At 36.0% G+C, this 15,268-nt stretch overlaps 1 protein-coding gene across 1 annotated transcript in view; it reads right to left on the bottom strand.

Moving 5' to 3' along the window:
• Positions 1 to 1,950: 1,950 nt before the first annotated feature.
• The window catches only part of Iqub (IQ motif and ubiquitin domain containing), a 79,662-nt gene continuing 66,344 nt past the window's right edge, over positions 1,951 to 15,268 (bottom strand). The window contains exons 12-13 of the mRNA XM_047561459.1: positions 8,354 to 8,539; positions 1,951 to 4,604 (exon numbers count right to left, since the gene is read on the bottom strand). Coding sequence (XP_047417415.1) covers positions 4,422 to 4,604; positions 8,354 to 8,539 — 369 coding nt within the window. The 3' untranslated portion in view covers positions 1,951 to 4,421. The remainder of the gene's footprint in view (positions 4,605 to 8,353; positions 8,540 to 15,268) is intronic.

The raw sequence follows: 15,268 nt of genomic DNA, 5'->3' as shown, positions 1-15,268 counted from the left end.
CTGATTATCAATATTATAAATTATCATTGTGATAAATTTCTAGAGGATCAATCCACTGCCTCTTGGACGTTTGTTATTTGTTTTAGTGTGGTAAGAACACTTGAGATCTACTCTGTTAACATTTTTTAGTGAACAATGAATATAGCATCATTATCTGCAGACACCATGTTGTACAGTAGATCTCTGGAACTTACCATCTTGCATAAATGAAATTTTATACCCATTGATTAGCACCTTCAGTTTCCCCTTTCTCCACCAGTTGGTGGCAACCAACTTCTATTCTTTGTTTGCTCCTTTAACTCTTTCAGATACCTCATGTAAAAGGACCATCCCGTCTTTGTCTTGTCTGATTTCACTGAGCATAATGTCCTCAAGGTTCATACATATTGTCAACTGCTGCAGGATTTCTTTGCTAAGGTTGAATAGTATTCCATTATATGTATGTACAACTTTTAAAAACCCATTCATTGATAAACATTCAAACTGTTTCCTTATTGTGGCTTTTAGGAATAATGTTGCAATGAACATGAGAGTGCCAATCTCTTTGAAATCAATTTTTTTTGATAAATACCCAGAAATTAGACTGTTGAATCGTATGGTAGTTCTACTTCAATTTTTGAAGAAACTTCACAATATTTTCCACAGCAACTGCACCATTTTGAATTCCTAGAAGCAAGGTGTAAGTGTCCCAAGTTCTGTAAAATCATCACCAATATTTGTTTTATCTTAAATTATATGTCCCTAGGACTTCTTATAACTTCACCCTCAAATCCCCAACTTCCCAATCACATTATTCCCACTAAAGCAGATTATGAAATTCTATTTCAGCATGCCTACTGTCTTCTTAAGACTACAGAGACCAGCCAGCACAGAGATTTTCAGTGATGCTGGTAATATACTCACCAAGGCATTTCTTAATCTTCATGCCTCAATAAGATATTTCTAGAAAGTGTCTGGGAAGGTTCCACATGAAAGATTCACACTACAACCATGCATCGTCTTTCTGACCCTTTAATGTTTTCTGGGGAATTTCTGACATCTCAAGCTCACTGGGTTAGGCCTCTTTAGACACTACCTATTGTAGCCTAGGCTCAGATTGCTCACATATGTGAGGAATATATGGACAATCTCCTTGTTGGGGGTGGGGTATAATAAAAATATGTAGCATGTGGTAGCACCATGGTTACTCAAATTATCACCAGCAGTAGCACAGTATGGGGTGCAGATGGAGAATAGAGCACAAGGAGATCAAATATTTCAAGCACTTAGTCACTTTGATGACAAAGAGTGTGGCAAGAAATGAGTATTTCTTACTTTAAAGAGGATTCAAATAGAAAAGAATAAGTCGAAAGCCTTGGATGGTCATTTTAAAGCCCCGATAAAAGAAATCAGAAAGTCTTTGCAACAACTGTAAAGAAATTCCTTATTTTCTGTATATGTAGGGCAGGTGTGACTGGTGATTAAGTCTGGAGACTATAAAGTTTGCAGAGCTGTAAAGTCAATTAAATGTGCCCTCCTATTAAATCTCGTACTACGGTAAGGATACTGGTGAGGAAGATCAAGCTGTGGTCTGGTATGAATTAGCTGTACACTGGAAGAGCTTTAACATCTTGGCAATTTTTATCAAGAGTCAGGAGAGTAAGTATAAGAGTATATCCTAAGGATATTAGATTAAAAAGAATGAAGTAAGAAATTATGTCATGCCAAATATATGTTCTTACCTAGAACTCAGAACTTAACACGTTAGCTTGAGACCCAGAAAATTGCTGGATCTGTAGCCTAGGCCTCAAACACTAGAGCTCCTTGTGCTCTATTCTCCATCTGCACCCCATGCTGTGCCACCACTGACGACAATTTGAAACCACGATGCTAACACATGCTGCATTATTATCATTATCCCCCCACCAGCAAGGAGGATGCCCATATGTTCCTCAAATATGTGAGCAATCCAAGCCTGAGATTCCATTTTAAGATCAGTTTCCTGGGACCCATTTCTGCTTTGGTCAGGATCTAGCAGGAACCAGTTGGCACACTCAGACTGTTTAATTTGAGAAGCATTTTAATAATAGGACTGTTTACAGAGGAGAAGACACTATTTAAAGAAACAAGCAAGAAAAAGTAAACTAACTACAAAAAGAAAGACACTCACTTGTGAACTAAAGGAGGAAAGGGAAAGAATGTTTTCCAGAATCCAAAAAGAGTTGAAGAGAGGGAGGGATGATCACCCAGCTGGAGCCATGGTCTTGGGCAGAGAAAAGCAGCCACCAATGACAGATCAAGAAACAGACAGACAGGAGAAGCCAGGGGAATAAACACCCAGCCTCTATCTTTCTCTCAGGCCTCAAATCTCCTGTTCAGTCCTATGGGTCTTAGTCCAGTCTTCTGCTCCTGTGCTGCTGTCAACAGCTTCACCCATGGGTCAATAGGGGAATTCCTAAATCCTTTATTAACCCATCTGTCTATTTCCCCCTCACTACGTTCCCACCCCTTACTTCTCAGAGTTGTGAAATTCTCACTCTCCCATAGGAAAATCCAGGTACTCACCATTCCAGTGTAAACTTGCATATGTCTGGTACATTGTTGCCATTTTATCAGTGATCAAAATGTCTCCAATCTATTATGGCATTTGCCAGTAAATAGATGGAGCTATTTCATGCTAAGTGAAATAAGCCAATCCCAAAGAACCAAAGAACAAATGTTTTCTCTGATATGCAGATGTTAATTCACAATCAACGAGGTGGGGGTTACAGTTTGGATTAGACAGAGGGGAATGCAGGGAGGGGAGGGGGCAAAGGGGTGATTCTACATCATATACAATCAGAACAATGAGAAGTCATACTCCATTTATGTATGATGTGTCAAATGCATTCTACTGTCATGTATAATTTAGAACAAATAGAAAAATGTCCCCAATCTAGTCCCCCTCTGTGATATGTTGTTTAGAAAGTTCCGAGAATGTCTGGATTGTCTATAAAAATGACAGTGTTATATCACTTTCCTCTTGGATGTTTATTTCTTTAACAATTGTGATGCAATGTACTTCACTTAGAAAATGTGTAAACATTCTAGAAAATGTGTTGCTAAACTGTTATCAAATGTTCATACAGAACAAATACTTAGGTTGAAATTCTTGATCACTTCACTTGAAAGAACAGCCTCATTAATTGATGATTAGAATTAGGAGGAAATTATACATTTTTCTATAATTGTGAGTGAAATGTTGCAGTTTGAACTACAGACCTTCGTTCTTAGTTCCCTCTCTGTGTTGATAGTTTCTCTCCACCCTCCAGATCTACTCCATCCCTTTGGTCACGTGCTCGTTGCCCTGAAGTCATGTGACTGCTGACCACTCCTCCTCCTGCTCTCCTCTTGGGTTCTGCACAGGGGATACCCAGGCAGACTGGAGGAAGGGAAGTGAGAAGTGGGCTATTTCTTTCTTCCTCCAGGAGATCACCAGGGCTGGCTGTGCCCTTGACGGCCTGTCACTGGTCCTCTCCAAAGCCTTCTTCGTGGGCACTCTCTTTCCGAGTTCCCAGGTTCCTCCCTCTGGAGTTCCTCTGAGAGAAGGGGTAGATACTGCGCATTTCAGACTGGCACTGGGTTTCGGCACTGTGTCCCTACATTCCAGCCACATCGTGTAATAGGTCCTCTTCTCCAGTGATGCTCCTTCGAGTGTGCCATCTCTTCCCTAAGACTGACTGATCTGCCACTGTACATCTTCGGAGAGCCTGACAAACATGTGGTCCCGGTCATTCTTCTGGTTTTCTGGAGAAGGGGTTGTGGGGCTGACTCCATCATATCTGCTCTCCCCAGAGTCTCACCATTACCCCAAGGGGAGTTATTTTTCTCATGGGATAATAGCTCCACTGTTTGCCTTGTTTACTCACATAAAATGCAGATTCTTGTTTGTGTGTTTACAAATAGTTCTAGTTGATTTACTGGGATTATAAAAGATAAAAGTGGATAATAAAAGACAAAGAATTCCTATGTTGAAATATGGTCTTTATCCTACTTATAAAGATTTTCAAGAAAGAGAATTCTCTAACTACTCTCCTACAATTGTATTTTATCTAAAGTAAACTATTTGCATTAAACGTTAGGCCCACTTTTTGTTTGGATGTTGTATTTTAACTCTAAAGTATTTACATTTTTTAAAAAAACAGTGTGAAAAATTCAAAATGAAAGGTTCTCTTTAAACTATTAATTTCAGTAACAAAATCACAGTTCAGTTTAATACTAACTGCCTAAAAATGAAACATTTATAGAGATGTTTTTTCTTCATACAATTCAGCATACTATGAAAAAAAAACAATTAAAATTAATAAAAAGGTAAAATTCCATTTCCATATCATGTGACTTCTGTATTACTCTCTTAGCAGCGGACACCAAAGTTTATTATCAAACAAATATTTCTGGATCTTCTAAGAATGAGGCCCCTTGGCTTCTATAATTTTAGGTGATGTATCTACGTAATATTTACGTCTGATTTCATTCATTTCACCATGATCAAGTATATATGAGGCCAACACTGGAATATGAGAAAAGTAGTTCCTAGCCAGGATATGTTTGTGTTTGATCTTGTGGATAAATACAGGTTCATATCCCTGAAAAGAAAAGAAAATTTAATTCTATTAAAAGTCACCACAGATATTCATCATCAGGTAAAAATGTTGCTGTATCTCACTGTCTTTGCTTAGTAGTTCATTCTTCACAGAATACAGGTTGGTTGGTTTGTCTATCTGTTTTCTCTCACTGTGTGTTCTCTTTCAAGGCTTAGTCACTATGATGCTTCAACCTGGGAGCCTTCCCTAGTTGTTCTTCTGACCTCTCAATTTCCATCCACTGCAAGTTACCAAACTAATATTCATTCTCTTTTCCATTTGTATGTATAGGCTGGTTTTACATGGGTTAGATGTTCCCAGCTTTCTGGTGTTTTCTATCTAGGGATTGCCGTGTAACATGTAATGAATTTACATACACACACACACACACACACACACACACACACAAAGTTCAGAAAAGCTTTTTAAAGAGGTTTTTAAGAGTGAGAAGACTCATGTATTAAGCACATTTAGCCCTTGACCATTCCTGGGGACAGATATAATGTAATTTATGCCAATTTATGACCAAGAGTCCACAAGCATGAGAATGAAAACCAAAGGTTGAAGCTGGCTGAGGGAATTCAGAGGACCTGAGTTTCTAAGAGCACTGTCCAGGACACACTGGTCCGGGACTGCCCACCTCTGACCTTGTTACATAAAGGAAATTAGACTCACATTCGATAAGTCATGATAAATTGCTCATTCTCTTGTTAGGGCTAAACCTGACAGCATCCAAAACAATGAAGAATTACATTCATTATATTTCTTCATTTTTCTCTATGCACTTTGCATAGTATTTGACACATTCAAAAGTAAATTCTGATTAAATTAATAAACTTCATCTATTCTCTTTATAACTCTTAATCAGATCTCTTTTCAACCAAATCACCTGTATATTATTTTCTGAGAGTAAGAAATTACCCCACTAAAAATCTCTTTATATGGTCAAATCTAAGGTAAAGTCAGCCCTGAGGAAAAAAAGTCAATGGATTTATATTCATTTTTTTAATTGGTTCTTTTTAGTTATACATGACAATAGGATATGCTATGGCTGATATTCCTACGAAAGTTTTAGACAGGAATATCCCAGCTTATTTTAAAGTTTCCTCTTTACAGAAAAATTTAGTAGATAAATTCTAGTCCTTGTTACTAATCTAATTTTGTTTCAATTTTTGTCTGTATTTCATCCAAGGAAAACTAAAACATTTCTGTTATGCTAGATTAATGTATACTTTCACAAAATCTTGCAGACTTCAAAGTGTCCTTTATAAATATAAAAAGTAATAAAGATGGGCTAAGTATATTAGGGAATACACATTCAAGGAAATATCAAGGTACTCTTAAAAAATAATATAATATGGAAAGATGTCCACTATCTATTGTTAAGCCAACCCCCCAAAACAAGTTATATAGCAATTTTTACATAAATAAATGAAACTATATATATATATATATATATACGTTAAGTTAAAAGTATATGTAAATATATGTATATATGTTTACATATACATATATGTGTATACATATACTTGCACATAGACAATTCTAGAAAGATTTCATTAAGTTATGTATAAGAAATAGAAGTTCTCTATGGAATGTACAGATAATGATGGGTAGATATCAGGAGACTTTTATTTTTTATATTATTTTAACCTGTTCATATTTTTAAACCAATAATGCATTGCTCTGATTATAATTAAAAATAAAATGAATCAAATATTTTCAAAGTACTTTCAGATACATAGTTACTACCCAAGGTGATTCATGCCCAACACTCAGCTGAGAGTTTAAACAGTAGGCTATTCAGTTATCAAAACTTCCCTATGATGAGATAACATTATCTCCTTTTTATAGATGAGAAAACTGGGGCATGAAGAATTACCAACCTTGACCAAAACTAACTCATAAAGGAGAACTCCAGAACTCAAAGATGGGGCTGCTTTCATTCTTTTTACAGATTCCACATTTTTAGCTAATCTAAAAATTCAGGAAGTAAAGAGGGCAGGTTGTTAGTGAAAAAGCTGGAGAAGAACTGGGTCAGAACTGCTGATTTTTCGTCCACAATCACTCCTACTCTGGCCAATGTGCACACTTTGAGAGATTCATCTGCCGCCCTTAGGTTCACAGAACAGATATCTTTCTTCCTGCCTTTCCTATAACTTCTGAGATTGCAGGAGTCGAGATTATTTTAAATTTTAAGTATTTTTCACTTCTTGAGAAAGCAAATATCTCTTTGCATTAAGGAAATTCTGGAAATTCTTTAACTTGCTGTAAAGCATACAGTATTCTTTAACTAGACCAAATATTACTACTTAAAAGATTATGCCAGCCCAAACCATGAAAAAGGCAAGCATTTTTTAGTTTGTCTGGTTGAAAACTTTTGCTTCACTTCCAGAAATTCAGAAAGATTGGCATACTGAAATTAGAAATGCTTGTGAATAGAACATTTAATTTGATACTGCAAATAATTTCATTAAATACACAAAGGGAGTTGTGTGGATTAATTGAAGAAGCACTGGAATATCAGCTCTGGGAATGAACTTCAATCTCATTGTGGGTCCTAGATGAAATGATATTGCTAGTATTGGCTATGTTTCCAGTGATTAAATATTTATGAGGCAGCTTAGTTTACTAAATATAACATTTAATGCAGTTTCAATTTCTTGCTGCCCTTCCTTTTATCCCTAGAGTGAAATTTTTCTTAGCCTGAATTCTTAAAACTGAGAAATTATTGAAAAAAAGCTAAAAATTTAACTGGCTTCTCTTCTTATATTCTCTCCCTACCCAATTCTCAAAAACCAACAGGCAGGGAATAGCACTATTCTAAATGATCATTTCTTTATTTTCCTTTAGTGACGTCATGCATGGAATTAAAGATGCAGCAATGTAATCAACTGAAGGCAGCACCAGCCTTAGGGATGCTGGGCTTCTGTAGTGTAATGTAGCTTTCTAGGAACTCTTCAGGGGCCCCTCGATTTTGTTCATCAAAATGTTTTACAGATTTCATCTTGTAAGTTATTGAAACTAAATGGTCTTTAATTTTTGCAGTGCTTCCTCCACTCCTAGTTAGTTGGAAGCAAATGAAAAAAGGAACCCCATCAGTATGATTGCCATCTAAAGTACAAAATTATGAACAAAGTACATTTGACAATGGAGTGTATTTTTAGGCAGCCTTGTGATGATTATTAATCAATCAAGGGACAGATGCCGGGTTCCATAATACCTTTGTGGTGGTAATATTTACTTATTTTTTTCAATAAGTACTTATTAAACTCCTAGTCGGTGACAGGCACAATTGTGGGTGTCAGAGCACAGATGCAAATAAATGAGACAAAATCTTCACCTTCGTGGAACTAATTGTGGAGTTAATGTGTTTCAACTTGCTGTCAGAAGGTAGTGGCATCATGTTGAGGTACTTTTACATTCAAATCGCCTATCTTTACCTTTTACATGTTCTAGCTTCCTTTTTTAATCTAAAAAAATACATATTTTTACTGGTATAGTATGATTATACACAATAGTGGAATTCATTTCTACATATTTGTACATGTACACAATGAATATAATCCAGTTATTTTAACCTCTGTCTTACATACTATCCACATGTTTTGTTACTGTTAATCTATATATTGTTTCTTAATTCCAATGGGGAAGTATTTAAATCATTCATGGAATGTATTTAAAGGCAATCAAGTTACCTCCAATAATTCCAATGACTCAATTAACTTCCCAAATAAAGTACAAAGTCTTACCTCTTCAATACTGGTTAGTTTGAGATGAGCAACTGCTTCATCTTTGGTGAGAAGAATGCAGTTCCAGGGGGACCACTCCAGGGACTTATTCCACCTGACCATGACCAGATCATTGATATCGTCCCAGGCACTGAGAACTGACTGTGAGGCCCAGATGTTCTCCATCAGGTACTGAATATCCTGTAGCTGCATGTCAAAATAAGTTTGAAAAGTAATTTTTTTCTTCTAATTAAAATTTTTAAAAAGATTACTATTTTACTTGAGGAAATAATTAAATTATGTTTAGGTTCATTTTTTAAAAGCAAATGCCATTCATCAGATTTCAGAGGCACACAACTCCTTATTTTATACCAAACTTCTGTTTATTTTGTGTGAACTACATCACTAGTCTCAGTTCATGACCCTAACCTAGAGTAAGCTGTATATTTCTTCCAGTATGCTAATTTTACCTTAATAGAATCACTATAATGCCTTATTATTGCCTTAGTAAGCATATGGTGTTCAATTCTTTCAAAAACTTGTTAGCAACTATCATCTTATCCTCGGGGCCACAGTAGGACTCTCTTAAGGATTTTTTACTGCCATTTTACAAATGAGGAAGTTGAAGTTTAATAAAGACTTAGTGTTGGTTTAAAATATTTTGTTGTCTTAATGACAAAAGAGGGAAAGGTGGTGAAATGAAATATGAAACTTTAGTAAAAAATTAAATCATATTAGCTAAAAACGCTTGGGATGACTTTTTATCATGAGGTCTCCATCTAATTGTCATGGAGGTACAAGCTTTACAAAGTACAAGCACTGCAAAAAGAAGAACTATTTTAAAATTTATGTGGGAAAGCAGGAATCTTTTCTGTAAGATCAGCAGATGAAACCTAAACAAATTTATCAAAGTTAAAAACAGAGTTTTCCACCATAAACAACTACAGTATTTCTTACATGGATAATTCAATATATTAAGTTCAACTAATGCAATCTTGCTTTTACTTAATTTTAAAGAAGAAAATATCATCACCGCTGCTATGGAAAAGAAATCTATGGGACTTTAAAATTAATACTTTGTGCTATTTTACTTATATTCAAAATTTGTTCATATTTGTGTTTATTTTCAATTATATTGATAATTTCAAAATTGAATCCAAGGGAATGAAGTATTTATTTGTATGTAAATGTGAAATGTGCACATGATCAAGGTGATGGACAACCTCTAAAAACTGGCTGCCTTTCACCAATCATTGTATTTAAAATTATTGCAATAAATGAGTAACACTACTGCTTACTATATTTGATGATCTCTGCATGGATTACAGATGAACTAGGTGACCACTAAAACACTCAGTCTCTTCTCTAAATAGAATCTGGAGTTTCTACATATCTTAGATTTCATCTTTTTACTTTACATGCCATTGTGTCCAAATTCAGTCTGCTGATCTTTACCAATGTCCATGACTTTACTATTCATTTAATTAGAAAGTTCAAGCACCCATATGCCTGTCAATAACATCACTAAACTAAATACTAATCAAAATTATTTCACTCACAAGAGGGAAAAGACCAATTGGGTACCCGTATTTGTCTAGTAATCTTAGACATTAGAAAATTAAGATAAGAGAACCAAAACCCTATAGAGGAGCAGTATTCAAATTAAATCATACCTCAGGGACACTATTCTTATCAGAAAGGCAATAATGCTCTCCCAGGAATTTTTCTCAGATCTCCACTTATGTGATGTTAATTTTATGTCAACTTGATGGGACCTCAGGGTTTCTAGATATTTGATAAATCAACATTCCGAGAGTTTTTATAAGGGTATTTTTGGATTTGATTAACATTTAAATCAGTAGACTGAGTAAAGCAGATTGCCCTCTGTAAGGTAGATGGGTCTCATCCCATCACCTGCAGTCCTGACTAGAACAAAATGTTGATCCTTCCCCCAAGTAAGAACTCTCCCGCCTGACAGCCTGTGAACGAGACTCCAGCTCTCCCTGTGTCTATGCAGCCTGCTCTCCTTCAGACTCGACCTAGGACATTGGCTTGCAGGTTGTGGGGTGGTCGGCCTCCATAATCATGTGAACTGATTTCTTATAATAAATCTACCTATTACATAAGTAGGCCTGTTTCTCGGGAGAACCCTGACTAATGCAATATGAAATACTGAGATGGCACTCACAAGTGAGTTATAGTAAAACCCTAATTTAAGATTTCCAAAATGGTAACATCAACAATTCTTTAAGAAAAGCACATAAGGATTTAACCCCAGAAGTAAATATCATCTTTATTTTAAAAAAATGTTAACTCCATTGGGATATATATATATATATATATATATATATATATATATATATATAAAACATTGGGATATGGATATAATTATTCATGTGTATATATAATATATGTGTGTGTGTCATTTTTTATCTTTTTTTCAAACTCTGGGTTGCTACCTCTTCGGTGACACCAAATTCTCTAAATAGAAAGTGGAACAAGCAGATTTGGATTAAATAGAAAACATCAGAGGACATCCATAGTGGCAAACACTGTTTCAGAAAATTGTTGTTTCTGAGGCAATACCGTATACATTCAAATGGACGGACTCTGGGAATCAGCCTGCCTAGGTCTCAGTTCTAGAGCTGGTACTTACTGGTATAAACTGGGACAAGTTAGCTAACCTCTCAGTGCTTCTGTTTCCTCATCTGCAGCATGGAAATCGTTCCTATTTTGATAGGATTTGTTGTGCTGACTGAATAAATATATAAAGTACACAGAAATATGTAAGCACTATTTGAATGCTGGCTATTGTTACTGACATCATTATCCTCATGGATGTCTGCATTAGGTTGTTGCAGACTGTGAGCAAATGCTTGAAAGGTAATGATTTAGTAATTTTGAACAAAGCACACTACATTTGGAAGGTATTTTTTAACGCTCATTTTGCATAGAAATATATTGTCTCCTTTCCTATTTGGCATTAAATACAATTCAGTTAATTTTAATTAAAGATTTTATAGAAAATTTGACCTTATTTGACAGTTTATAAAACAAATATCATATCGAGATCACCAGTACTTTATGACTTACTTGTTGCTAATGTCAGGTGCTAAAATTTGGATCTGAAATGTCCCCCAAAGGCCCAGGTGTGAAAAAGGTTTGGACCCAATTTGGCACTCTTGGGAGGTGCTAGGAACTTTAAGAGGTGGAGCCTAGTGGGAGGTCTTAGGCCACTAGGGGCATGTCCTCAAAGGGAATTGTGGGACTTCAGTCTCTTCTTCTGTCTTCTTTCTCTGCTTCTTAGGCACTGTGAAGTAAGTCATTTCCTCTCTCATGCGCTCTTGTTATGATGTGCTGCCTTGCCACAGGCCCAAAACCAACAGCACAAACTATGGATTGAAACCTCTAAAACATTCAGCCCAAATAAACCTTTCTTCTTTATAAACTGATTGTCTTGGGTATTTTTATAGTCATTGAAAACTGACTAACACATTGGGCAAAGTCATTTCAACCGTAAGTCCTTCTCTTTTCTCATTTTTATGTATCAAATCCAAATAGTGTCAGGATTTGACTTTGTAGAACTGAAGACTCTTGTGACCTAGACAACTCAATGGAGATCATGGAAAAACCAAAGAGACCATGGTAGTGGTTAAGTTAGGAATTCAGGTCAAAGTCCCTTATATCACAGGACTACCCTATTGCAAGAGCCTAGGGTTGGTTACTCTTATGAGACAGACTACCAGTGGGGTCAATGATCAAATGCCATGGTTCATTCAAAAGAAACTTTCCATTTAGGTAGATCAGTATCTACTCAAAGCTCTTTCCTAAGGTTTGTTTTGTTTTGTTTGTTTGTTTTAACTTTTGTTTTATTGCCCTAGCTTTCACTTTCACATTACTTACCATCATCATCACTTTCAGTATATACTAAAAATTACCATCATCTGCCAACCCCAGTATGTTTATAAGCAACATCAATTTCTGGAAAAGTGAATCATTCATTCATTCAACAATTATTAAGAGATATAGAGTCTTGGCTATGTATCAGGTTACAGAGACGTATCATAAGCAGGGGGAAGAAAAGGAACAACCCTGCCTTCTCAAGATTTACAATTTAGTCATTAAACAATCTCTCTCTTTCCCTGTCTCTCATACATACATGATTGCAACAATGACGTACATACAAAGAAAGGAATACATCTTTAATGATAACTATAAATTTTAAGTTTTCTTAGAATTATTTCATGTGTGGGCTAGCTCTTTCTCTTCAGAGTTATTTCTGTCATTTTATCTGATCACAAATCTTAAAAAAGTCCTCTTCCCCCAAGTAACTCTCTTTCATATTATTGCATTAGATTATTCAAAGAAAATTAACTATAGTTGAAAAAAGATTGTTCCAGCTATTCTTTTGTTATTTCTAGATATGCACGATAGTAGAGTGTATTTTGACATATTATACATAAGCGTAACTTGTTCCAATTAGACTCCCATCATTGTGGTGGTACATGATGTAGAGTTACATTGGTCATGCATTCATCTATAAGCATAGAAAAGATATGCCTAATTAATTCTACTACCTTTTCCTATTCTTATCTCCCCTCCCTTCCCTTCATTCCCCTTTGTCTAGTCCAATGAACTTCTAAACGTTCCTTCACTCGTTGTGGGTAAGCGTCCACATATCAGAGAGAACATCCTGCCTTTGGTTTTTTGAGACTGGCTTATTTCACTTAGCATGATATTCTCCAGTTCTACCCATTCATCAGCAAATGTAATAATTTCATTCAGCGAGGGAAACCCTTGCAGGGCCAGGCCCCCCAGCCCAGGTGGTAGGTCTGGGAACCAGGACATGGGAACATCATAGAGGAGGGCCTCCCAGTCCAGGTGGTAGTTCTGGACCAAAGAGAATTTCTTGGAGGAGAGCTACCCAGTGAAATTTCCCCACCCGGTAAGTCTTCCCCACTGGGCGAGGCTTTCCCACCAGGGTAGTAGAACCAGAGACACAGACCCAGCTCAGATGTGTCTCAGTCTGCAGTCTAGTCCCCCTCTGACTGACCATCAGTCAACAAGTGGAGGTGTTGCTGCCCACTGACAGGGAATATACCCTACCTGAAGGCCATCACCCCTAGAGGGACAGCTTCCTAGTGGAGCACCGCATTCTCAAGTTCCTTCAAGACTTCAGGCTACTGAAGGCTAAGAGGTGAGTTATTGGAAATCTACAGAGACAATATTAGTCAATAGAGGAAATCTGCAATATCTCAGAGTTTCACTACTAGAGGGGTACATACCTGAGCAATATGAGAAAACAAGGGAAGAAAATGTCCCAAACAAACCTAGATGGTATAGCAATAAAATCCAATGACAGCATGGCAGAAGAAATGTCAGAAAGGGAGTTCAGAATGTACATAATTAAAACAATCAGGGAAGAAAACAAGGAGATGAAAGAGCAAATGCAGGCTTTAAATGATCACACCAATCAACAGTTAAAAGAGCAAATACAGGAAGCAAAAGATCATTTCAATAAAGAGTTAGAGATATTGAAAAAAAACAAACAGAAATCCTTGAAATGAAGGAAACAATAAACCAAACTAAAAACTCCATAGAAAGAATAACCAATAGGATAGAACACCTGGAAGACAGAACCTCAGACATTGAAGACAAAATATTTAATCTTAAAAACAAAGTTGAACAAACAGAGAAGATGGTAAGAAATCATGAACAGAATCTACAAGAATTATGGGATATCATGAAAAGACCAAATTTAAGAATTATTGGGATTGAGGAAGGCACAGAGATACAAACCAAAGGAATGAACAATCTATTCAATGAAATAATATCAGAAAATTTCCCAAATATGAAGAATGAAATGGAAAATCAGGTACAAGAGGCTTATAGGACTCCAAATACACAAAATTACAACAGAACCACACCAAGGCACATTATAATGAAAATACCTAACATACAAAATAAACACAGAATTTTAAAGGCTGCGAGAGAAAAGAATCAAATTACATTCAGGGGGAAACCAATACGGATATCAGCTGATTTTTCAGTCCAGACCCTAAAAGCTAGAAGGGCCTGGAACAAAACATTTTTCAAGCTCTGAAGGAAAACAGATGCCAACCAAGAATCTTATACCCAGCAAAACTTACCTTCAGATTTTGAAGACAAGATAAAATCCTTCCATGATAAACAAAAACTAAAAAAATTTACAAAAAGAAAGCCAGCATTACAGAACATTCTCAGGAAAATATTCCATGAGGAAGAGATGAAAAACAATGATGTAAATCAGCAAAGGGGGGAACTACCCTAAAGGAACAACCAAATAAAGGAGAAACCAAGTCGTTTCAAAAAAAAATAATAATAATGAGCCAAATGACCAGGAATACAAATCATATCTCAATAATAATCCTGAATGTTAATGGCCTTAACTCATCAATCAAAAGACATAGACTGGAAGATTGGATTAAAAAGAAAGATCCAACAATATGCTGCCTGCAAGAAACTCACCTCATAGAAAGAGATACCCACAGACTAAAGGTGAATGGATGGGAAAAAACATACCATGCACATGGACACAGCAAAAAATCCAGAGTATCCATTCTCATATCAGATAATGTGGACTTCAAGCCAAAGTTAGAAGGGATAAAGAAGGACATTTCTTACTCTTTAAGGGAAGCATAAATCAGCAAGACTAATAATCATAAATATTTATGCCCCAATAGTGGCTCATCCATATACATCAAACAAATCCTTTTCAATTCCAGAAATCAAATAGACCACAACACAATAATACTAGGTGATTTTAACACACCTCTCTCACCACTGGACAGATCCTTCAAACAAAAATTGAACAAAGAAACCATAGATCTCAATAACACAATCAACAATTTAGACTTAATGGACATATATACAATATACCATCCAACAAAGAGCGAA

Source organism: Sciurus carolinensis, chromosome 8, assembly GCF_902686445.1.
Source record: "Sciurus carolinensis chromosome 8, mSciCar1.2, whole genome shotgun sequence".
NCBI classification, from domain to species: Eukaryota; Metazoa; Chordata; class Mammalia; order Rodentia; family Sciuridae; genus Sciurus; species Sciurus carolinensis.
The sequence above is the reverse complement of the archived record's forward strand: the minus strand, read 5'-3'. Positions and strand labels throughout refer to the sequence as shown.